Raw genomic sequence first — 26,085 nt, forward strand, 5'->3', positions numbered from 1 at the left:
CGAAACCTGGGGTATGCAGGACAATTCAGACTCCTGAAAGGGGTACAGTAGTCTGGAAAGGTTGAGAACTACTGGTTTAGTGGCTAGGGCACTGGACTGGGAATCTACAGACTGGGGGTGAAATCCTGGCCCCATTGAAGTCAGTGGCAAAATTCCTGGCACTGCCACTGACTTGCTGTGTGACCTTGGGAAACTCTCCTGACATCCTTATGCCTTTGTTTCCCTTCCAGCCATTTGTCTGTCTTGACTATTTAGACCGCAAGCTCTTCAGGTAGCAGGGGCTGTTTCTTTCTTTGTGTGTGCACAGTGCCTAGCACAACGGGGCCCCAATATCTCTTGGGGCCTTTGGGTTCTAGGATCATACAAATAATAAGGTATTTGGACTTTGCTGGGCTTTGAAGATGAGGGCCAGGTCCTTAAACTGGATGCAGTATTGAATGAAGAGCCAGCGTAGCATGCAGAGCTTGTGGGTTATTCTACCTCCGAAGAATGCAGGCCTGAGTTGATCCTGCTGAGTTTTGAAACTGCAGTTCCAGAGAGTCTAGATTTTTCCAAACCGGAAGCTCAGGCTGCTATGCAGTGTCCCTTGGCAATGGACACTTACATTTTTTAATTTGGTTCTTATTCTATCATGAATCAGCTTTTATATTTGTATCTGCCTCTCCAAGGTCTGCCCTTTCCATAGACCTACTGTGGAGCAAAACTGTGGCTTAAATGTGTCCTTTTGTATAGGCTTCCCAGTCTGTCTTATTGAGGTGTTTTATGCATTTTCACATCTGCAGTGCTTATACATTCTTTTAGTTGACAGCTCAGATGGCAAAAGAAGGGACAGCAGGGGGCACCAAATCTGCATAATTCTACTAAGATGAGATCTGAAAAGAATTTAGGGCCCCATTCATAAAATACAGCTCTTGTGTATATAGTATAACTTTCCACACTCAGTTTGGCTCCTGGAATTTTTTCCAAAAGCTGCTTTTTCTATAAAAATAAACTTTATTTCCCAGCCGGTACCATGGCTGGAGTGAGTGGCTATTCTCCTTAAAACTTCTTGCTCTTCAGTCTTTCTCCATTCTGTAGAGGAAGAGGTAGGTTCCAGAAACCAAATGGGGGAAGATGGTCTTTCCCAGATACAATTCCAGCAGGCACTTGTGCAGGTGGTATTGGGTTCATTGATGGCCTGATCCTGCAGCCCTTAAGTGTGCAGATACCAGGGTGGCAAATGAGGAATAAGTAGATGCAGACTGAAAGATGCAGGCAAGACTCTAATTAAATCAAACTCAGACTTCACTGAGCACTTTGCCATCATAAGGAATGTATGAACCATCATGGGCTAGCATATTGTGACTCTTTTACTTAGGCTCCGTTCTTTTGTACAGATTGAAGATTGTGGGTGTTATATATTTTTGAACAAAAGTACCTGTAAAAAATAAACGAGTTTTTGTTTTGAATAGCTTCCTCCCCCCCACACCAGAAAAAGTTTCACCTTGTGTATCTGTGTGAGTTTTAAATACATAAATATGGGTCTTAACCTGGAACCCTTCTTCACATGAGTAGCCCGTACTCATATAATACTGGTGTGAAGAAGAGCTATTTGTGTAAGGATGTGCTGCAGGACTGGGTCCTAACTATGGTAGCACATGAGCACAAATTAAGGGCTTGTCTACGTGGTGGGGTAATGCACATCATGGGGGTATGATTTCTAAAGCCACGACCATGTTGAGCATTAATTGGCTCATGCAGACCCTGCTGGTGTATGCTAAAGTTTCCCTTGTGTACAGTGCAGCCTTTTTTAATATTTTGAAATGGTTATTTCTTTCCCACACCACCATTTCAGCTTGCCAGCTAGAGGTTCACTAAGTTGCCCTCCTTACAGCTGTTTAACACTTGAGTGCCTTAGGCCTTGTCTACTCTGGAGAGAGACAGGTAGCCAAATGGCCCAAATTACAGCTATCAGTGGCCAGCTGCTGATGTAGCTGCATTGGTGCAATCCCCCAAGTGTAGCCAGGCAAAGCAGCAGTTTGCTCTGGTGCAACCACCCTCTGCTGTTTACACTAATCATTACAACCCCTTCCACCCTCCCCACACTTGAGTAAGAATTTAAAAGTAGTAACAAAAGTTCTATTATTGTTGTGACTCCTAGGAATCCATGTAGGCTGCAATTCACAGAGGTTTTGGTGTTAGTTTAACAGGGCGACTGCCATCCGAGTGCCCCCTTTTGCCCACAAGTCAGTCTGCACTGCAGCACTCTGTCTCAGTTTCTCCAGATTGCAGTCCAAAGGTAATTAAAATACTCCCCTTCTGGAGTCATGACACACATTGGTTCCAGTTCAATGTCTCTCTTTCCCCATGGGTAGGGAGTCCCCACCCCTCCTTCCTGGAGCTGGGTCGTACTTCGTTTACTCTCTGTAGACCCAAACTCCCCTGGTGGCAGGGTCTTCTCTGCATGAATCTTTTTCATGCTGCAGTTTCCTGAGCTTCCCCCTCCTGTTTCCTGCTCTCCTCTGGCTCCTGAGGGTATGTCTACACAGCAAAGAAAAACATGCAGCTGGCCTGTGCCAGCCAACTGGATCTCGGGCTGTGAGGCTATTTCATTGGTGTGTTGACTTCCAGGTTTGGGCTGGAGCCCAGGTTCTGGGACCCTGTGGAATGTCCATAGAGCTAAAACTCTCATCCAGGCCCTCCTCATCTCCCATCTTGATTATCTTTCAATCTCCTTTTCTGTGGTCTCCCTCTCAACTTCTTCAGCCATCCAAAACACTACCTCATGCAATGGCATCTTCCCTGCCTGTTGTTCTTATAGTGAAACCTTCCACTAGCTTCTCCTTTTCCACATATTCAAGCTTTTTGTCCTTCACAGATCTTCCCCTCCCTATCAGTCTACTATGTGTCTTATCAAGTCCCTTGGTTTTGTGTCACATTACTTCATAACTTCCCATTTCCTCCTTCTCACACTTCAAATAAAACAACCAAAGATCAATTTGGCTAGAGTGGGAGTTTAAAGTAATATGCTTGGATTCTATCACTTTCCAACCTCTTTCCCCCCCGCCTTAGGGGGACAGGTCTGACTGTATAACTACTATAATATTTGTTTCACTGCATATCTAGCTGTTAAACCATATGATACATTCCTACTTCTGAACAATTTCCTGGTAAATACATTTAGATGTATTTTTAAATTAGATCCTCTATCTAGTTAGTAAACCTCATGGGGACAAGAACTACATCTTCTTTAGTATTTTGAACAGAGCTAAGCACACTGTAGGTGTTTCCATGATATTATTTGTTAGAGCGAGGTGAATGGAAAGTAGTGGATCTTAAGTCTTTCAAAATGCTGTATATACTCTCACCCCCACTACATCCTCCATTTCTGAGTCAGTTCAGTGCAGAGTGATTGCTAAATTGCATTCTTAATTTGCAATCTGCTAAATTACTGACACATGTAACCTAGGTGACTGTCACTTTGATAACAAACTGGGAGTATTGGTAAATCAAGTATGCGTGACAGAAAAGACAACATTTACAAATGAAACCCTGTGGCAGATGAGGCTGCTCCATGGTACCTCCTGTAGGGCAAAGTGTGGTGCTGCAGGCCTCCCCTGCCTTAATCCAGACATTTGGCCGCTTGCTTGGCACTGGGAGGCCTATGGCCTAAATTCAGCAACATTTTCTAAACAGTCAAGTAACACAATAACAAAACTCAGAATTTGGCTGTCTGCATCTTTAAATAAATACACAAAATTCAAAGGCAAGCACTTAGCTGCAGTACTTGAAGGCCAGGCCTGGCACAAGGACTTTCTCCTCAATCCCAGCCATAGGTAGGGTTGTAGGGTTATCATACGTCCGGTTTTTCCCGGACATGTCCGGCTTTTCAGCAATCAAACCCCCGTCCGGGGGGAATTGCCAAAAAGCTGAACATGTCCGGGAAAATGCCGGCCAGGCACTTCCCCTCCCGCGGCTGCTCTGCTCCTCCCCTGATTCTTCGGCTCTGTTTAAGAGCTGAGCTGCCCGAGCGCTATGGGCTTCAGGCAGCCCCCTTGCCTCCAGACCCCAGCTGCCGGCCGGGCACTTCCCCGCCCGGGCTCTGGCGGCGCACGGTCCGGAGGCATGGGGGCTGCCCGAAGCCGGTAGCGCTCGGGCAGCTCGGCTCTTAAACAGAGCCGAAGAGTCAGGGGAGGAGCAGAGCCTCCGGCCGCGGCGGCTCTGCTCCTCCCCTGACTCTTCGGCTCTGTTTAAGAGCCGAGCGCTACGGGCTTTGGGCAGCCCCCATGCCTCCGGACCCTGCGCTGCCGGAGCCCGGGAGGAGAAGTGCCCAGCCAGGGGCACAGGGTCTGGAGGCATAGGGGCTGCCCGAAGCCCAAGCGCTACCGGCTTCACGGTTTGCCGGGCAGCCTCCAGACCCTGCGCCCCCGGCTGGGCGCTTCCCCTCCCGGGCTCCAGCTGCGCTGGGGAAGTGCCGGCCGGGGGCGCAGGGTCTGGGGGCTGCCCGGCAAACCGTGAAGCCGGTAGCGCTCAGGCAGCCCTTTTCGTGTGGCTGGGAGTGGGAGGGAGGAGGGGGCGGAGTTAGGGTGGGTTGGGGCGGGGAAGGGGCGGAGCTGGGGTGGGGCTGAGGGTGGGAAATGCGCGGGGCCAGGGCCCCATGGAGGGTCCTCTTTTTTATTTGTTAAATATGGTAACCCTATAGGGTTGCCGAATTTTTACTCACATAAAACCCTTGCCCTGCCCCTTCTCTGAGGCCTTGCCCCCGCTTACTCCATCCCCCCTCCCTCTGTCACTTACTCTCCTCCCACTCAGGAGGAGGGATAGCTCAGTGGTTTAAGCATTGGCCTGCTAAACCCAGGGTTGTGAGTTTAATCCTTGAGGGGGCCACTTAGGGATCTGGGACAAAAATCAGTACTTGGTCCTTCTAGTGAAGGCAGGGGGCTGGACTCAATGGCCTTTTGGGGTCCCTTGCAGTTCTATGAGATAGGTATATCTCTACATTAAAGCTACTCACTCGCTCATTTCACCAGGCTGGTTCATGGAGCTGGGGTGAGGACTCCGGCTGGGAGTGTGGGTGCTGGGATGGGGCCAGGGATGAGGGGTTTGGAATGTAGGAGGGTGCTCCAGGCTAGGACTGTGGGGTTCAGAGGGTGGGAGGGGGCTGGGGTTTGTGGGGATATAAGGGCTCTGGCTGGGGGTGCAGACTGAGGAGTTTGGGGTATAGGAGGGTACTTTGGGCTGGGTGGGAGGGAGATCAGGGGAGGGCAGGCAGTTGGAAGGAAGGGCTCCTGATAGGGGTATGTGCTCTGGGGGTGGGGCTGGAGATGAGGGGTTTGGGGTGCAGGAGGGTGCTCTGGGCTGAGATCGAGGGGGGCTGGGGCAGGGGTAGCGGGTTGGGGCCCGGTCGAGGGTGCAGGCTGCAGGCAGCACTTACCTCAAGCAGTTCCCGGAAGCAGTGGCATGTCCCCTCTCCAGCTCCTACACGTAGGGGCGGCCAGGCAGCTCTGCACACTGTCTGCAGATCCCGCCCCTGCAGATCCCATTGGCCACAGTTCCCAACCAATAGGAGCTGCGAGGGTGGCATCACTTGGGACAGGGGCAGCATGCAGAGTCCCCTGGCTGCCCCTATGTGTAGGAGCTGGAGAGGGGACATGCCGGCTGCTTCCTGGGATGCGCATGGTACAGAGGCTAGCAGGGAGCCTGCCAGCTCTGCTGCGTAGCGCCGCCAACTGGACAGTCAACGGCCCGGTCAGTGGTGTTTATAGTGGAGCTGCCAGGATCCCTTTTCAACTGGGTGTTCTGGTCGAAAACTGGACACGTGGTCATGCTAGCCATATCTACTGGAATTAGGGGTGCCTGGAGTGCTGCCAGACTCCCTGGCATGAAGTGGTTCCCATCATATATATTTTTACAGTTTGGTTGAATGGCTCTCAGTACCCCTACTATACAAATTGTTCCAGCGCCACTGATCCCAGCCTCACCCAGCTCTGCTACTGAGCAGTAGTAGGCAAGCCTTCTTAACTGGCTCGCTGGCTTCTGATTGGTCAGTGTTTGCTTCTGGCCCTTCTAGGCCTCTGGAGGACTGTCTTGTAGGTAGCCCAGTCTGACTGTGTTTTCCTTGAGCAGGGGATGTCAAGGTGCCCATACATCCCAGGGCAGAGAAGGCCCGATAAATGCCATCACAGACCCTTTTAGGTCATGCCTGAGAGGGAAACACATTTTCCTGTCATGTACATAACTAGTGATTTGAGTGATTGAGTGGTACCTTAACACAGAGGTGTGTGACTACAGAAATGATGATTTAGTGAAACCTACTACAAAGCTGAACCAAAGATTTCATAGGAATGCTTAATAAAAAGGAGCAACAGTGGTGATTAGGTGCTTTTGCAAAATCTTAGTTAGATTTTGTCTGGGTAAAGCCTAGAGAAAGGATGCTTTAGATCCAGGCCCCATTTTATCTGATCTCCCAGAGTTCAGGGGAGAAGGTTGCTGAGAAATTGTTCTAGTTTGGGAACACTTCTATTTAATATTATGCACAGAATTCTCATCTTCGGAATGATCCGTAAATCGCACTTGATTGTGCTGCATCTGAAGCAGTTTTCATGAAGCTGTTCAGTCATTGACTAGATATGGAGTAAATTAGGGCCTTTTGTATTTGACTTTTTAATGAGCTGATGATTAACAATAATGTAGTTTGAGTAATTCATAACCCCAAACAATCCCCAAAAGGGAAAAGTAAGGATGAGCCTGACCCACAGTGCAGAGCCAGCTCCAAAGACCAGGGGTGTCTAGATGCAGGATTTTGGCTCAGGCTCATTGCTAGAAAAGGTTTCTATTTAAAAGGCTTTCCCTCAAAATCCTGAGGGGTAGCAGCTTTAGCCATTCACTACCCATTCCTTGCCCTGAAGGTTTCCCATACCTATAATTTAGCCTAAATGAGAGGAGTCAGCCAATGGAGCTGCTATTCCTATTAGGTAAGGAACAAGCACAGTGAATTTTGTAGGGCACACTAGCAGAGCACAGCTTAATAGTCCCAAAATAGAAAAGCCTAGGGATTCATAAACTCAAAGTTCTCATCTGCTGATTTCTCCCTCTCTCCCCGCCTCATACACATTTCTGGAGTTCATGGGGCTATGGTTGGGAAAGGGCAGTTTAACCCTTTCCTTGCAAAATCCTGTGTGAGGTTCATCAAACCTACCACACTGATGTACTGTCCAAGCTAGCAATCTGAGCAATGTGGCTTAACAATTTCCAAGTTTTCATCAGAGGACTCTTCATCTGGAACAGTTTCCCAGTAGGAGTTAGGGAGGCCAATAACCTACTTAGTGTTAAGGTATAGCTTGACAAATGTATGAGTGGGATTGTATGATGGGGTTGCTTGTAGTGGTAGGGGGCAGGCAGCTCTGAGGGTCCCTTACAGGATAAAAGGTTTAGAAAACCTGACCTATGAGGGAAAAAAATGGGCATGTTTAGTCTTAAAAAAAAAAAAAAAGGAGACTGAGCGGGGACCCACCTGATAACAGTCTTCAAATATGTTAAGGGCTGTTACAAAGAGGACAGTAATCAATTTGTTCTCCATGGCCACTGAAGGGAGGACAAGAAGTAATGGGCTTAATGTACAGCAAGGGAGATTTAGATTAGAGATTGGGAAAAACTTTTAACTATAAGGGTAGTTAAACTCTGGAATAGGCAGGTTGTGGAATCCCCATCAAAAGCATCTCTCAGGGATAGTCTGGGTATTCTTGATCCTGCCTTGCCATTGCACTAGATGGTCTAGGCGTCCCTTCCTGCCCTACATTTCTATGGTTCTATTATTCTTTGATATAGTTCCATTGGAGTCAATGGGACAATTCAAATAAGTAAATTCTGAGTGGACTGGGACCATATTTCTCAATCCTAGAGATATTTACATGGGTGGACAATGCAGGCTTATATAGAAGAGGAGACTCATCACAGGCAAATGGCTCGTGGCTGGGTGTGGCATAGCAGGCCTTTCTCCTCTAGTGCCCTCTGGCAATGATTGCTCTGGTCCCTCAGTTGTCTATCTCTTTTCATGACTCAGCCCTCCAGCCAGGCCATGTTTTGTTTCCACCCATTCCTGGGTTACGGGGTAGACTTTTGTTGTGTTGGATGATATGCTTACATCAAGTTTTCCACCCCTGACTGTGGGTCCCGTATTCCTTACATCCTCTCATCCCAGGGCTTTCAAAAGTCCTTATCCCTCTTATCTCAGGGGGCAGGGTGAGGTTATTCACACCACAATCCCCAGTGGCAGTTAGGGGAACCCAGGCCCTTCCTTTCCTCTGGGTTTCAATCCTAGGACACAGGCCCAGAATTTTAAAAGGTAGCTAGGTGTTGCTGCACTCAGCATTTGTCAATGGGATTTAGGTTCTTAAGTGCCTATATCCTTTTAGAAAATGAATTAGGCTCTTAAATCAGTTAGGTGTTGCAACACTCCGAGCAGCAATGCCTAAATACCTCTAAAAATCTGGGCTCCCTGTAATGAGCAGGCAAGGGCTGTCTATATTCAGATCTGCCTCGTGCTACCTCTCTATACTTCTTCCCACCTTAGCCTGTTAGCAGGTATTTCCCACAGCCTCTTTCTGGCCTCCCTATGTAGCCTTCACTCTTACTATCAGGAGAGTGACTGCAGAGTTTCTCTTTACAGCCCTCACTTCTGCTCCAACTTCCTCTGTTTATAACACCACCCAACACCACCTCATCTGGATTTCATCATTAATTAGGCCCGGTCTACCCTCCAGGGGCAAGCGGGTGGGCTCTGACTCTCTCTGACTGACTGCCATTAATCTTTGGTCATCTGTCTGGGATAGACACCCTATGCCAGCGCTCATGATAATGAAGTTGAAATTTGCTTTCTTCAAATATCCTGAAATATTTGCTTTATATTTGCAGTATCAATGAATGTTCCTGTCAGTAAACTGGTATGCTAGAATATCTGCAGAAAATAGATATGAAAAGGGAGCAAAGGTACGCTGTCTCACTCTGCTGGTGCCTGGGCCACAGCTAAAGGTTGATGAGCCTGCTGCAGCCTTGGCTAGCACAACTGGATCTTTTTGCTCAGACAATAGAGGTTTGTGCTTTTAAATTGAAAAAAGTCCAAGGTTCAACCCCCACACTGCCAATGACTCAAGAGCATGGCATTACAAGTTGCCACTGAAATTAATTCTGAAAAAAAAATCTGGCTAGCAGGGCCGGCTCCAGCATTTCTACCGCCCCAAGTAAAAAAAAAAAAAAAAAAAAAAGCTGCGATCGCAATCGCGACCGGCGGCAGCAATTGGGGGGAAAAAAAAAAGCCGCAATTGGCGGCGGCAGTTCGGCGGCAGGTCCTTCGCTCCTAGAGGGAGTGAGGGACCTGCCGCCCCCGAATTGCCGCAGGTGCCGCCCCTCTCCCTTGGCCGTCCCAAGCCCCTGCTTGTTAAGCTGGTGCCTGGAGCCAGCCCTGCTGGCTAGTCACTGAGATACTATTACAGCACGTAAAGCTTACAAGGACAGAATCACCCTATGAAAGTATATGTAGCTCTGAGTCAATATTGTTTTGAGGATTGATTTAAAATGCAATTGAGAACAGTCTCCTCTAATATATGGTATGGGAAATAAGTAAAAATCCACTCCAATCACATACTCCTTCATACTATTTCATAGCTACTTTGTAGCCCAATAATTCATAGGACCAGGCCCATAATAAATATATTGAGATGGATTCTGATGTTACTTACACCTGTCTAAATCAAATAACTCCATTGATGTCATCAGCTGGTATAAATTAGATAAGAATCTGGCTCAATGTTTTCCTTTAAAAGAACTAAATAATATTGTATTGCAAAATAGTGTTTCTTTGTGCAGTTCACAGTGGAAAAAATATATTTGACATTCTTGTGAGTCATGGTATTTTGTTATTGACTGTTCAGCTATCTCAATTTGACACGTGTCATTACTCTCATCCCAGGATATGATTAGTGAAGATCACATTTAGCTCTTCCATTTCTCCAGTAATCTCTTCACATTATATTTCATTGATCTCCCAGTCAACAATTGTTTCAGAGATCTGAGCGACAAGTAGCATGTTTCCAGGAAACGAAGTAAAATGGGTGCATTGGGAGAGAACAGGATGAAACAGTGAGAATAGGATGAAACAGCTGACACTTATTGCTGAGCTTCTTGTGTCTCACAAATGAAAGTGGGTACCAGTCTAAAAAGGCAGATAAACCTTGACTCTGCCGTTACTGATGAATACCAGGGATAATAGGGATGAAATAGGAATGACAAAAGAATGAGGGATGAAAACAATACAGAACAAGGAAAGAAAGCAACAGAACATGTATAATAGCTTTGTATTTCCTTAATAAAAAGCATTACGAAGGGCACATTTTTTTGTTCGTTTTGGTACATCACAGTCACTGTTTCTATTAGCCTTTCTTTGTGTTTGTAACAATTAGCGTCCAGATACCCCAGAGGGAGAACCGAGGGGCTGAACCCCAAAGAATAAGCAATTGAATCAACTGATTCTATACAATATTTAGTATAAAAGTGTGTCAAGTAAGGTCTTTTATGAAAGCTGGTGACACTTGTGATTAATACCATTGTGAAATGTATGTATTAACACTATATAAGGAGTTATTGATACCTACTAATATTATGCTTTAAAGTTTGTGACCAAACAAAGGGAGAAACAAGTTTTCTCCCTCCGAGCCTGACTGGGAGGGACCACTGCACTCCTCCTGCTGGGTTCCCCCCCCGTGCTGGAAGCAGAGGGGCATGACAAGAAGTATAAGAGGCGGGCTCTTCAGCTCAGTGAAGTGGGAGCCAGATGTCTCTAGCCTGCTGCGGGACTCTGGGCTTGCTGCCAAGCAATATAGTGCCCTGCCCATGGTGGAGACTAAGTGTGGAGAGATCTGCTGGGACTGCTCTCTGCCATTTACCTGGAAGAGACTGAGGACTCGCAAACTATAGAGCCACGCCAATGGAGGGTGGTAGGAGGTAGAACAGGGGAACCAGACATTAGTCCGGTTGAGCTGCTGAGAAGTGAGTCAATGTGTTTTGTGGGATCCCTGCTGAGCCGGTGGTGGGACCACCCACCATGTTAGGGCCCTGAGCTAAGAGCTGGTGGAGTAGGGTGGGCCCAGGTCCCCCTTCTGCCAACTCCAACCTTGGGGTAGTGGCCAACTTGCCCTAGGCTGGAAGGGCTGGGCCTTGTTTGTGGCTTGCCCCAGGCATGAGGCAGTGGGCCTCGACTGTATTTGCTGTCTGCTCCAGCCCAAAGGCTGAAGCTAGAGACAGCTTGTTGCTCTGCCCTGCCCAGAGGGTCAGAGCCTTCCAACTGTGTTTGCTGTCTGCCCAAGCCAGGAGACTAGGCTAAAGACTGCTTGTTACTCGGCCCCACACAGAGGGCCAGGGCCTATAGACTACTTAATTAACGATGGTTTTGCTGCCAGACACAGAAAGGCAGAGTGGCCTCCTTCTGAGCCTGACCGGGAAGGACCACTACAGCCCACTACACTCCCAGTGGCTGACCCTCCTGCAGCATTGTAAGAGGAAAGGTGTGATCCCAGGTGCTCCTCAGTGCCAACTGGCAGAGGTCACCCAATACTGTAACTCACACCAGGCCTGACACACTCATTGCCCCAACACACTGTTGTCATACTATGTCTCAAAGTTGTCATGTATCCTATGTAAACTGGTGGCACACTGGTAATGAATATTGTGTGGTGTGTTTACTGATAGTATATAAAGAGTTATGTATGTGTGCTGGAAATACGTTTATTTTGGGGGAATGACTTGATAAATGAGTTTGGCTTAGACAAACGAATGTGGAGCCAAAGGACAATAAAAGTATGTTTACATATAAGATAAACAAAACCATCAAGTTAAACAAGCAGGGGAGAAGACCATTTAACAATCACTCTGGGGGACAGAGTCTGCATCCCAGAAAGCCTCCCTTTTCTTGCGACAAAGACAATGGATCAAAGACAATGGACTCTCCGTAATAAAAGGAGACCTTTTAGTGATCCAGCATTTAGGGGACATAGGGAACAGCATCCTGTGAGCCTGTGAAAGCTGGATCCCCTAGCTCAGTGGTTCTCAACCAGGGGTATGTTTTCCTCTGGGTGTATGCAGAGGTCTTCCGGGGTAAGCTAGATATTTGCCTAGTTTTACAGTAGGCTACATAAAAAGCACTAGCGAAGTCAGTACAAACAAAAATTTCATACAGCCATAACTTGTTTATATTGCTCTATATACTACAGACTGACATGTAAATACAATATTTATATTCCAACTGATTTATTTTATAATTATGTGGTTAAAAGTGAGAAAGTAAGCAATGTTTCAGTAATAGTGCGCTGTGACATGTTTTGTATTTTTAAGTCTGATTTTTGTAAGCAAGTAGTATTTAAGTGAGGTGAAACTTGTAGGCACACAAGACAAATCAGACTCCTGAAAGGGGTCCAGTAGTCTGGATAGGTTGAGAGCCAGTGCCCTAATCTGAAGGGCTAGGGATGCTGGTAACCTGATGTAAGTAGAAAATTGCTTAGGCAAAGATTTTAACTTGCTAAAATTAAGTTTTAGTGACTAGATACCATGTTTTGTTTTATTTGTCACCATACCTGTTTCTTTTAGTCTTGCTTAGTATCACTTACATTTCTGTTCTTTGTTAATAAACTTATTCTTGTTTTATTACAAAATCATCTCAGTGCTGTATACTAGGTGAAGACTCACACTTTGCTTCATGCTGATGTGTGCTCTGTCTGGAAGCAACAACCTTAATTTCTGTGAGTGTCCAGTGAGAGAGACTGGACGCTGCAGAGGGACATCTTTGGGAAACTTGGGAAATGGGGTTCACTGATTGTTATCTGCAAAGCAAGGTTTAGACTGACAGTCTTGAAGAGTTTGCTGGCAAGGCAGACAGGCTGGAGTGTTAGGGAGCAGACAAACAGCTTAGCAGTAGCAAAGCTGCTAAGCCAGAGTGGTAACGCAGTGGCTCATAGTTCTGGGTGTCCTGAGCACGATGTCACAGTGTTGTTGTTGTTTTTTTCTGAGTATCTGAATATTTATAAAGATCCAGATCCAAACTTCCCCAACGTTTCCATGGTGATGGTTGAGATCTTGTATTGTGATTCAGGTTCATAATTCTCTTTTGTTGGGAGAGTCTTTTGAGACAACAGACAGAAAAAGAAGAAGCACAAAGAAAGAAATGAATTTATTTGTATTACAACAGTGCCTAGAAACTCCAACAAGGAATGTGACCCCATTGTGCTAGATCAGAGGTGAGCAAACTACGGCCCGACCATCCTGCCCAGCCCCTGAGCTCCTCCCCTGCTGTCCCCCTCCCCCCCAGCCTCAGCTCGCTCGCTCCGCCGCCAGCGCAATGCTCTGGGCGGCGGGGCTGTGAGCTCCTGGGGCAGCGCGGTAAGGGAGCAAGGAGCGGGGGGGGGGGAGGTTTGATAGAGGGCAGGGGAGTTCGAGGTGGTGGTCAGGGGCGGGGGTGTGGATAGGGGTCAGGGTGGTCGGGGGGAACAGAGGGTTGAATGGGGACAGGGATTCGGGGGCAGCAGTCAGGAAGGAGGGGGGTTGGATGGGGAGGCAGGAGGCAGTCAGGGGACTGGGAGCGGGGGGGGTGGATGGGGCAGGGGTCCTGGGGGGGGGCAGATAGGAGGTGGGGGCCAGGCCATGACCCCCTCCCCTAACCGGCCCTCCATACAATTTATAAAACCCGATGCGGCCCTCAGACCAAAAAGTTTGCCTGCCCCTGTACTAGATGCTGCCCAAGCACGGAGTAAGTAATAGAAATCATTACAGACCTGCTGCACCCAGCTCAGAAATATTTTCTATAGTATTATAAAGAGAGTGGATAGTGTGTCCAGGATCTACATTTAAAATATGAGTTATGTATGAGCATGGCCATTCTCATATGACTGTATTTTTAAATAAGCAGTAATAGTCCAAAATGCTGCATCTTACATAATTGCAATATTGCAGATATTGCCACTTACTATTATGGTTTTTACAAGGGATTCTGTCTGCATTGATTTAGGGCCAAAACTATGGGTGTGGGATTGGCTCTGTAGATTAGAATCCAAACACCCAGGGTCGGCGCAACCCATTAGGCGACCTAGGCGGTCGCCTAGGGCACTACAATTTGGGGGGGCGGCGACCGTGGCAGTATTTCGGCAGCGGGACCTTCCGCCGCCTCTGTGGGGGGCGGCATTTTGGGGCAGGACCTTCTGCTGCCTAGGGCGGCAGAAAAGCTGGCGGCACTCCTGCAAATACCCTAAAATTCAAAGGTGTTTCAATTTGAGATTTTGTCACTTGTTGGTACAAGGAGAATAGTCTATTTCATTAGTTTGTTTGTGTTAATTTGGACAATCTTGAATTAAATGCAGAGTCACAGGCTTATACAAATCCTGTTTTTGGCAGATGACCATTCTATCTTAAAACAAAGATTAACAAAACTGTTTGCATCAAACTGCAAAACACATTTTCTGAATAATCATTTTCATAATTTAATGTATTTATATATACATGTTAGTTTGCTCATTCATGCATGCTAAACACTTCTAACAAATCTTTTAGAATACCCAGGCTAGCCTGATAGTCACTACTATTGCTTTATACTATCATACCAAAGATCAGGTTTGATTTACTGCACCAATTTGCTGTTCATTGGCCAGCCAGGGACCAGGAGTGCAGCTGTGATAACACTCTCCGTCTAGCAGAGAGAGGAAGTGCTATTCATTCAAATAGCCTCCTCTCCATCTGATTAGGAGAACTGCTGAAGGACATCATAATCTGCTTTGTTCAGTCATCTCTGGCTGGAATGGTGGTGCCATGAGTCATGGTTTAGGACACAGGTTTTCCAGGGGGAAGTGGTCCTCAGAGCTCTTAGAGTTGGAAGACAACTCAGAGGGGAAAAAAGACAACACAACACCATTAAAATCTGCTGAATTTCTTCCATGTGAACTTGGCCCAGAGCCTTCATTTCAAAGTTTAGACAAATGAGTATCTTAAGCAAGTTACCTTATTAGTGTGGACGGCACAGCAGGATCTGTAATGACTGTCTGGGGAAAGATTTCTCTTGTGTTACTTATAGAGACAGTCCCCACAGAAGGTTAATTGTTTTATTCTCAGCTCCTTTATGGAATTCAGCCACTCATAAGATAAATGCTTATGTTGCTATGCAAAGATTTTCACTCAAAAATTCCATTTAATGTTAACAGGACTTAATAGATATTAGTAAGAGTTATGTATGTAAAATTCCCATGCATTGATTATAGGCACAGCTCTTAGTTCCAACTATAGTTAACATTGCCCAACACTTCCCCTTATAAGACCTGTTTTGAGTTCCTTATAATTTTGCCAAATTTTAACTGTTTGGACTGAAATTTTCCAGGCTGGGTTTCTGCCTTTGGTTGAATATTTTGGAAAGTTTCAGTAAAGATCGTTCCACTAAAACAACGTTAAGAAATATGTCATGTTTTGTATATATTAAAAAATTCCTTCAGTTGTTTTTTTGAGGTGCACTAGTGCCTCCAAGCTTTGGAGCAGGTCTTTAAGTTTGACAGAGGGGCTGCCTTGTGCCTTTGCTGTTCCCGTGAAAAACTACCCAAAATTGCCCAAGTTGTAAGTCTTTGGAAAATCTTAATTCACACATGCTCGGCAGAGACTTGTTAGAGTTTGACATCTAAATTCTCTGAAGATTCCTGTATTGCTACATGGGCAGGCTGCTGCATTCTACAATATGTGGATCTTTTTCCAAGATTAGAGGGTTTTTTGCTCCAAAGTACAGTGCATTGCAGTAATTGAGCTTGGAGGTCATGAAATTGTAAATTTCTGTGGTTAGTCCAAATGACTGAGGATGGGCTGAGTATCCTTGCCAACAGTCAGTGGAATAGGGCATTTTTGCAGCTGCAAAAAGAGATCAAATTATACCACTGACAGTGGCTTTGTGAGCTGTCACTTTTTTCAGGGTTGCCACCTTGTGCTCCGGAATGTAAGCTTTCATTTAAAACAAAAAGTTTCTGGGCTTTTTGGTTGCAAAGATAGCCTTCCCTAAGTAAACTGAACATAAACTGATGCAGAGATTTCTGCTTGAGTCTGCACACAGTCTAAAACAATAGCTCTGAGGTATGAAATGCTTCCATTCGTTTGTATGAGGTTTAACACTAATGCCCAATGATGGTGGCAATTTAAATATTAACTGTAACTATTTCAGTGTTATCAACACCCATAAGAAAGAGGGGACAATCCTATTATGAAGATCTGCTCAATCTAATATGTTTGGCATTTCACTTTGGAATCACAAGTGGTCTGAGCTTGGTTTGTGGACAGAATTTGGGAGCGTACCACGATTTACATTTTTCCAGTCTGAATCTAGTAGCATTCAAGGGTTTGTCTACACTTGAAACACTGCAGCTGTCTACACTGTAGCACTTCAGTGTAGACACTACATATGCTGACAGAAGAACCCATTCTGTCTTCAGCATAGGTAATCTGCCTCCCCAAGAGGCAGTAGCTAGCTTGACAGAATTCTTCCATCGACCTAGCACTGACTGCATCGGGGTTAGGTTGGCTTCTGTATGTCTCTCAGGGGTGTGGATTTTTCATACCTTTGAGAGACATAGTTATCTTAGGCTTGGTCTACACTAAACCCCCAAATCGAACTAAGGTACGCAACTTCAGCTACGTGAATAACGTAGCTGAAGTCGACGTACCTTAGTTCGAACTTACCGCGGTCCAAACCCGGCAGGCAGGCTCCCCCGTCGACTCCGCGTACTCCTCGCGGCGAGCAGGATTACCGGAGTCAACGGGGAGCACTTCTGAGTTCGATTTATCGCGTCCAGATTAGCCGCGATAAATCGAACCCAGAAGTTCGATTGCCTGCCGCCGAACCAGCGCGTAAGTATAGACAAGCCCTTACTGATGTAACTTGTCAGCGTTTTAAAGCACCAAGTATATATATTACTGGTCTGGACTTTATTCTGCTTGCACTTGATAAATGTGATCAAGTCATGATCACTTGTACCTAATCTACCATTAATATTTTAGAACCAGACTGGGAGCCATTGGAGGGACCAGAGTACAGGCTTGCTGTGCTCACAGTGGCCTAAACCATGCAAGAGGTGGGAAGCCACATTTTGTACCATCTGAAGCCTTTACATTGTTTTCACATTCAACTTCAGATATAATGAATTACAGCAGTGCAGTTTGGAGGTGACAAATGAATGGCTCCCTGTTGCCAGGTCCCGATCTGTGAGAAAGGCATGGAGTGTCCCAGGGAGATGGAGCTAAGGAAGACATTTTTAATCATTGATTTGCCTGTTTGACTTATTGCTGAGTTTGGATGAACAGGCCTCCAAATCTTAACAACACTTTGATGAATGGGGGCTGTATGCCTTCAGTGAAAGGTGGGAAACTGTGTTCCAGCTGGTTCTTGATAGTGTTTTTCCCCCTGGCTGACAAGAATAATTTTGGCCTGGCCTGTCAGAACCCCTTATGGTTAGCCAATGACTCAGGGCTGGTTCTAGGGGCAGTTGAGCAGGGCAGTCACCCTGGCCACTGACTTCTAGCGGGCACCATGCTGCTACACCATTCAGCCTCCCCTCGCCCCTTTTTTCCACATGGCCAACTAATGTGCAATATATATTTGAGATGACTATCAGGAAAAACTTTGTTATCACTGGAGGTATTTGACTGTGGAGTAGTCTCCAAAGAGAAGTAGTGGAAACACTATTGCTTTGGTCATGTGCGCTGAGCACGTATCTGGCACACAGATGATGATGGTGGTAATAATAAATTTGACAATATACTACAACATATACTGTGGGGAACAATCCTGCAGTAACAGGGAGATAGCCTGAATGAGATCTAATATATTGTATGGTTCTTTATCACAGTAATGTATGTATTTGCAGAATTGCTTCAGAACAAAATGTTTTCCCTTGGCTTTCCGTGAGGCATCAGCTGTTCTTTAATCAGTGCTAAAGTGGATGATAAATATTCAGGTGTTGGAGGAACCGTGACACAATACAAAGTATGAGGTGGTGGTGGTGGGGGGAGGGTTTAAACAAAGACCTATTGTTCTGCAATCTATTTACAGCCTCTGTTCAAAATGTACTGTTATTAATAAACTCTTTAATTTCTAAAGACTCTGCTACATTTCAGAGGGAAATGGCTTTTAGATACAAAAGGATAAAAAGGTCAAAGGATTGCAATGCAAAATTTTACTGCAGCCCAGTATAATTGTAAAGCCCATTATCATTTGCAGCAACTTGCCCTACTTAATGAAATCATCAAATCACAAGTACTTTACTGAGACTCTGAATTATAAAACATTGCTTCTAGTTAGCCATTCTAGGCTTGTTTTTTAATTACTGGCCTTGGGACTGGATTCAAGTCAGTACTGTTTCCATGAGTCAAAAGTGTACATTAGTTAAAAATAAAACTGGGGAAATTATATATCTGTAAACACTTGACGAAGAAGGAAGTCTATATTTGGCTTGGCTTTAATGTAGTTATGCCCTCTGTGCACCAGGGATGAATTTGGCTTCTGCTAAGTGACCCTGGGCAAATTACTAAACAGCTCCGTTGCTCAGTTTCCTTTTCTAGAAATGGATGGATGCAGTGTTAGGAGCAGTAGTTCTTTCACGTCCTGTAAAGTGATTTGGATTTATATAACACCTTCCAGCCATGGATTTCAAAGTACTGTTAAAACAACCCCTTCTCAGAGGATCTTCTCCAGAAAAGGTTTTGAAAATAACTGCCATTTTGTATAAATGGATGCATTCCAAAGTGTGTGTGTGGGGGGGGCATGCTCTTGAAGCACCTTTGACAGAAAAGAAATAACCATGGCAGGGATGACTTAGTAGTACCCAAAGAGGGGATAAATGCCATCAGAGGCAGATATCTCTCCCTCTTCTTGAACATGGTCTTACATTTTTATAAGGTTCAGAGAAGCAAGGATTGGGCCAGATAGATACAGTAGAACCTCAGAGTTAGGAACACCAGAGTTACAAACTGACCAGTCAACCACACACCTCATCTGGAACTGGAAGTATGCAATCAGGCAGCAGTCAAGGGGTGGGGGGGGGAGTACAGTACTGTGTTAAAGGTAAACTACTAAAAAAATAAAGGGAAAGAAGCATTTTTTCTTCTGCATAGTAAAGTTTCAAAGCTGTATTAAGTCAATGTGCAGTTCTAAACTTTTGAAAGAACAACCATAACATTTTGTTCAGAGTTATGAACATTTCAGAGTTACCAACAACCTCCAGTCCTGAGGTGTTCTTAACTGTGAGGTTCTCCTTTATTTTCCTGACCCCCAAAGGTGTTTAGGCAGTTAGCAGATAAGAAGTACCCTGCCAGATGGTGGCAATTAGGAATTTTGCTTCTTACATTAATAATTTCTTAAAGACAATATCCTTTTCAGCTATAGAATGTAGCTAGAGATGGAACTCCTTCCCAATAGCTGTATGCCCAGCTACCACTCTCTCCACATTTAAATAACAGAAGTTTTGAGGCGCTATCTTCCCTTCAAGAAGTATGTTATTTCTCTCTCCCTCTCTCTGTCAAAAACCTATTTGCCGAAAGTGAGTAATTCTGTGATCTTCTTAATGTCACCTCACTCCACCACCTTTCTTGTTTATTACCCTTACTCATTATATTGGGCTAGGTCCCAGACCCCCACCTTGTTCCATCCCTCATAAAGAAGCCCACTTTGAGTTAGCCTACTGGCTAATTCAGGCTCACATTCTGGTTCAGATTTTGAAACACTGGAAAGTCTTTGAAGCGTAGCATTAATGGCATATGGGGAGAAGGGGGACCCATCTCCACAAGCAGGACACCTCCTCTTAGAACAAAACTTAGACCCAGACCCTGCAAACACTTATGCAGGCTCCTAATCATAAGCATGTACATTTATGCAGGATAGGGACCTTTACTATGATCAACATAAGAACAGTCACACTGGGTCAGACCAAAGTTCCATCTAGCTCAGTATTCTGTCTTCCAACACAGGCCAATGCCAGGTGGCCCAGAGGGAATGAACAAAACAGGTAATCATCAAGTGATCCATCCCCTGTTGCCCATCCCCAGCTTCTGGCAAACAGAGGCTAGGGACACCATCCCTGCCCATTCTGGCTAATAGCAATTGATGGACCTATCCTCCATGAACTTATCTAGGTCTTTTTTGAACCATTTATAGTCTTGGCCTTCACAACATCCTCTGGCAAGGAGTTCCACAGGTTGACTGTGCATTGTGTGAAAAAATACTTCCTTTTGTTTGTTTTAAACCTGCTGCCTATTAATAGGCATGTTCTTATTCTATTTGCATCATAAACTATTCACATCAGCAGTACTGGGTCAGGATGCAGTGGTGACAGAAAATATTGCTTTGTTAGGCAGATGAATCCCCAGCCTTCCATCATGTAAAATGCCCCATGCTCTAATTATCATCACAGGATTTCGTATTCTTCCTTATTTCAGGATCATCTTTGCAAAGCTCCCTCTTATCCGGGAAGGATGGACCCTATAGGGGAATCATTTTAAAGTATTATTTAAACTTCTGCTGGGGATGGTGGATTTTGCTGTGCATCTTTCAGTGAGACATTTAAAACCTCACTTATGGTTTGGTTTTATTAACATTCCTCATGCAGATTGCCACAGTCTGAAGTAGCCTGGAAGTGAAGAGACACGGGGGAAGGGGATAGAAGGGGGATAGAGGAGCAGCAAGGAATCGTGGAAAAAATCAGCAGCCTGCAGGACGCACGTGGTTTCCTGGGGATTTATGAAAACTCCAGAGATCTGCACGCGGTGGAGGAGGGGATGCTGGTGGCCATGCCGAGAGCCCAGGTCCCCGCTCAGCGCGTGCTGCTGCGGGGTGCGAGGAGCAGGGCTGCGGGGGGGGGGGGGAGGAGGAGAGAAGGGGAGGAGATCCCAGGACTCTCCCATCTCCTCCTCCTCACCCAGCAGCAGGTGCAGGATTTCATTCCAAGCTGCCGCTGCGGACTGAGCGGGGGGACTCAGAGCGGGGGTCCCCCTGCGCCCCCAGTCTGGGATTATAACGGGAGAGGCCAGTGGGGGCGCGATTGAGCGTCGGGGGAGCGGAGCCGGAGCGGGACCGAGGGGAACAGAGAAAAGCTGCGGAGCGGGAGGAGAGGGCATCGCTCGCAGTCCGGATCCGGGGGGACCAGAGGGACCCACCCCAAAGCGCCTACCCAGATCGGCGGCTTCTTCTGTGCGCTGGGGTCCCCCTCAGCTCCGGGTTCGCCCTCTGCCTTGGGGGCTCCCCTGGCCGCTCTGGGGGTCCCCTCCCGTCCTCTTGGTTCCGTGGGGTCGCTGAGCGCCCCCTCGCGTTGGGAAGGCATTGGGGGGTGGGGGGGAGGAAACTCCGCTCCCCGCCTGTCCTGGCTCCCCGTCTCCTTTCTCGAGGTCCGATCCCCGCTCTCCCAAGCCGGGCTCTGCCTGCGTTTAGCAGGGCGGAGAGTCTCCCCTCTCTCGTTTCCTTGGGGGTGAAAACCTTTCCCATCTCCATTTTGGGGGTATCGGGTCTCCTGGGCTTGGGGGCGCCCCGGTAGTGAGCGGGGGTCTCCCCTCGGAGGCAGGGAAGCGTCACTCGCTCCTTGAATTTCTGGGGTTGTCTCTACTCCGCGGCGCTGGGGTCCTCTCGGTCCGATTGGGGGGTGGCGGGGGGGTTCTCCCCTCACCATGGCCTTCACTTTCGCTGCCTTTTGCTACATGCTGTCCCTGGTGCTGTGCGCTGCCCTCATCTTCTTCGCCATCTGGCATGTGAGTATCCGACACGCCCTCCCCGCCCTGCAACAGCGCCCCGCCCCCCAGCCCCCCAAAGCCCGGGACAGGAGCAGCCCCCTCCCCACCACATCGCCCCCTGGCTCCAGGGCAGGGAGATCAGACGCTCCCAAAGTCCCGGCCCGGCTCAGCTCCTGGGAGCGCAAGAGACAGCTCAGATCCACAGCCCCCCGCCCCCCGGTGCTGCGATGAGTCGAGGGGCGATAACAACGAGACGCTGGAAAATGCCAGCCTCGGTGGGGGAGGGGGACGAGAAAGGAAGCGTGTGACAACTACAGAGGGATTCGAGACCCTTGGGCTGAAGGAAATGGGAATTTACAGCACCCTCCGTTTTCCTTCGTGCCTCCGAGACGTGGCCTTTGTTGGCCTGGGCGCTGGTGGAAGTGCTGAGGCCCCGGGCTCAGCGCACGTGGCGTGACTGAGGCTGCAGGAGTTAGAGATGCAGGAAAAAAGCAGCGGGGCGGGTAATAGTGGCGCGTGCTTTGCAGAGTAGGAAAGTTAAATCCCGGGGCTTGTCTACACTCAGCGCTGCACTGCCGAGAGTGAAGCCCTGCCCAGTGTACAGGGATAAGTAGGACCCTTTGGCTGAAGATAAGGGTCATTTACAGCGCACAGTCCGGGATGCTACAAAGGCAGGAGATGAGCGGAGACAGAGCCAGCCCTTTGTTGGCTGAGCAGTAAAGCCGAGGGCCCGACCACTTGTTAAAGACGCCCCCGGTACTTCTTGCTGGAGCAGGAGTGCGAACCTTTGTTTCATATCCAAAGCCAACTCGGCTAAAGAGGCAACCTCAGGTAGGGTGACCAGATGTCCCGATTTTATAGGGACAGTCCTGATATTTGGGGCTTTTTCTTATAGAGGTGCAAATTACCCCCCACCCCTTGTCCCGATTTTTCACACTTGCTATCTGGTCACCCTAACCTCAGGATAAAGTTGCCCCTAGAGTTGGGTTTGTATAAAACAAGCTTTTAGGAAGCCAAAGACCAGTACAGTAAAAAAGATCCTCAGGATTTTTTAAAAATCGCAATAAGGAGGCCTTTGAAAGGCATGTTCCCTGAATGCTGGGCCTGATCCTGTAAAGTGCTGAGCACTCTCCACACCCGCTGACTTTTATGGAAATCAAGGGCGCTCAATGCCTCCGTGTCCGGTTTGGGTCCATTGATCATGCTAATACATGAGAACTCGGAAGTAAAGTGCTAGTCATTTTCATTGTCCAGGAAAGGCGGAATGGTGGAGCATAAATAATGAAGAGTAAATTAGATTGTTTAATTTTTTTCGGTTTTAATAATGTAATGTGTCACTAGTTACATAGATGAGGGCATTTGTGTTAAAATGTTGAATTTATTTAACCTGAGATTGCCCCCTTTCCCACCTTCTTTAATTTTCCAGCAGTTATGGATATGGGGTTCTTCATAGGGGGGGAGGGATAGCTCAGTGGTTTGAGCATTGGCCTGCTAAACCCAGGGTTGTGAGTTCAATCCTTGAGGGGGCCACTTAAGGATCGGGGGCAAAAACAGTACTTGGTCCTGCTAGTGAAGGCAGGGGGCTGGACTCGATGACCTTTCAAGGTCCCTTCCAGTTCTAGGAGATAGGATATCTCCATTATTATTATTATTTGCTGTCCTAACTGTGTAGCTGTGTGGTGTTAAACAGATTGGGGGCCGGGGGGGGGGAGAGAGGTGGAAGGCAGGGTGTGTTTCAGTGATGGGTTATAGTTATCCCTATATATAATTTGCCAGTCAATTTAAAATTGTTACATGTTTTAGAAGCCTTTGGGATGGAGATGTGCTATATTAATAATAATTAATAATTTCCTTAATGTCATAAAAAGACCTACATTGGGACCAGATAGAATAAAGCAAGATAAATAAATATCTTTTTTTATATTTAATTTATTTATATATATAAAGTATGAATATATTTAAATATAAATACAAAATAAAGGAACTGTGAAACCAAAATAAAAACAAAGACTGACAAAGGCTATTGTTTTATTTTTATTTATTTTTTACTTCCATAGTACTTTTTATCTGAGATGCTAAAAGTTCTTTAGAAACATTAATACTTGCAGCGTCCTAGTGAGGGAGATCTAATAATGGTATATAGTATTTAAAGTAAATTATTTGAAGTGTGTGTAAATCAAAATCTAGATGAAACTCTGTTAATTATCTGGAAGGGTCAATATTATCTTTCCTACTTAAGGGCTGAGTGCACCATCCCTGCAATACTCCCAATGTCTGGTTGCATGGAAAGAACTCTCTAGTTAGATGACCCATTGATTCAAAAAAATCCTGTGCACGGTTTACACTCGTGATACTGTTGTTATCACTATTGAAATTTCACTGATGCTAAATTAGTGGTGGAAAAGTACTGAAATTTCATACTGTCAATGCACCCTATAATACCAAGACTTAAATCCAGGTCTCCGTGGCATGGCAATCATCACACCTCTCAGAATTATTTTTATTTGGAATAACATAGTACTAAAGTATTTCTGTATTATGGACATTCTGTCCTGCTCTTGTGGAAAAGTACTAGAGAAGGTGGAAGAGAAGGTGACTTCTCTATAAATTTCTTTTAATCATTTTATGGAATTTAATAGAAAATTATATTCCTGCTATATGATGGTTAAAATAGTTTATAGAAAGGTTCGCATGTTCTGTGAAATTCTGTTGATGTTAGAGTAAGTTTTACAGACCCCTAGTGGCTTAGTCCTTTTCAAATTCTCTATGTCTTTTTCATAAGGTTAACCTACCCAGGTCCTAAAGTATTTCCAAGAGCTTGTTCAAGATCTCTTATAGGGCCAGATTTTGAGACACTTGCTTATGTTTTGTTGTACCTTACTCCTTGAATAGTTATTTTTAATTCAGTGGGACTTTAGGGTTGGGCAATTTGGCTCATAGATAATAAATGTCTGATGTAACAAATATTACAAAAATAATTATAAATAAAATATGACAAGCTGGTATGTCTACACTGACTGTATGGATATGTCCAGTTAGCTCAATTGGGTTAACATGATTGAAAAATCCTATTAAGATGCAGGCTATCATGCATGAAGCCAGGTTAGTTGGCTGTGTTGTTGTCTGGTGGGAGCCTGGCTTCAAATGTGTTAGCCTGCATTTTAATGTGACTTTTCAGTCATGTTAACCTAATTTGATTGAGATAACTCAACTGAAAAACTCACCTTTGCCCATCAAGGTATACTCTATGGGATTGTAAAACATTGCAAAAAATGTAGCAAGCTAGAATATATCCCTCTATTTTGAATTACTAGCTGAAATAGCCTCTGTATGTAGATATTTGGCCCAATTCTGCTCTCAGCTGCACTCTTGCAACTCAGCTGACTTCAGTAGAGTTGCATGGTGTAACTGATAGCAGAATTTGGTCCATTTGCTATATAGTTTGGTAGATTTTTCTGATTTAGTTATTAACCCAATAGAACAATATCATCCTCTTTGCTAAAGATCAAAGTTAACTCTATCTCCTCCTAAATCTCAGCTCTCATTACTGCTCCCTTTAAACAACTTTCCAACTATCCAAATCAGGATTACTCTTTGTCCTTACACTACTACCCTCAACTAGGATTCCGCTAGTTACCATTTATCTAAGCTATGTTAAGTCTTTTTGAGTTCCTAGTAGGACTTAAGGTGACACATTCATCCCTGGTATAACTCCATTGATTTCAGTGAAGTTACACTTGGATTGACTGTGACCCAAGATGTCTTAAATTGATGTTTATCCCCAGCCACTTGAAATGCGACTCCCTTATACAAAGTCCTACAACCTTGACACTCGCTTCAGATTACTATATTTGAACATCCATAAGTGAGGCCATCCTCTTTCAAACGTTTTAAGATGAAAGATGCTTATGCTTTCAGGTTTGTCACATTAAAAGCTATGTTATCAATGGAGAGCATGGCTTTTTTCAAAATCTCTTTTTTTTATAGTACAACTTAGTAACAATTCATAAATCATAGAATCATAGACTATCAGGGTTGGAAGGGACCTCAAGAGGTCATCTAGTCCAACCCCCATGCTCAAAGCAGGACCAATTCCCAACTAAATCATCCCAGCCAGGGCTTTGTCAAGCCGGGCCTTAAAAACCTCCAAGGAAGGAGACTCCACCACCTCCCTAGGTAACGCATTGTAGTGCTTCACCACCCTCCTAGTGAAATAGTGTTTCCTAATATCCAACCTGGACCTCCCCCACTGCAACTTGAGACCATTGCTCCTTGTTCTGTCATCTGCCGTCACTGAGAACAGCCGAGCTCCATCCTCTTTGGAACCCC

At 45.9% G+C, this 26,085-nt stretch overlaps 1 protein-coding gene across 1 annotated transcript in view; it reads left to right on the top strand.

Annotated features, from left to right (window-relative positions):
• Window positions 1-20,961: 20,961 nt before the first annotated feature.
• CNIH3 (cornichon family AMPA receptor auxiliary protein 3) overlaps window positions 20,962-26,085 on the top strand; it is an 83,216-nt gene continuing 78,092 nt past the window's right edge. Inside the window, exon 1 of the mRNA XM_054023038.1 lies at window positions 20,962-21,774. Within this exon, the coding sequence (XP_053879013.1) occupies window positions 21,694-21,774 (81 nt within the window). The 5' untranslated portion in view covers window positions 20,962-21,693. The remainder of the gene's footprint in view (window positions 21,775-26,085) is intronic.

This window comes from Malaclemys terrapin, chromosome 3 (genome assembly GCF_027887155.1).
Source record: "Malaclemys terrapin pileata isolate rMalTer1 chromosome 3, rMalTer1.hap1, whole genome shotgun sequence".
In the NCBI taxonomy this organism is placed as follows: Eukaryota; Metazoa; Chordata; order Testudines; family Emydidae; genus Malaclemys; species Malaclemys terrapin.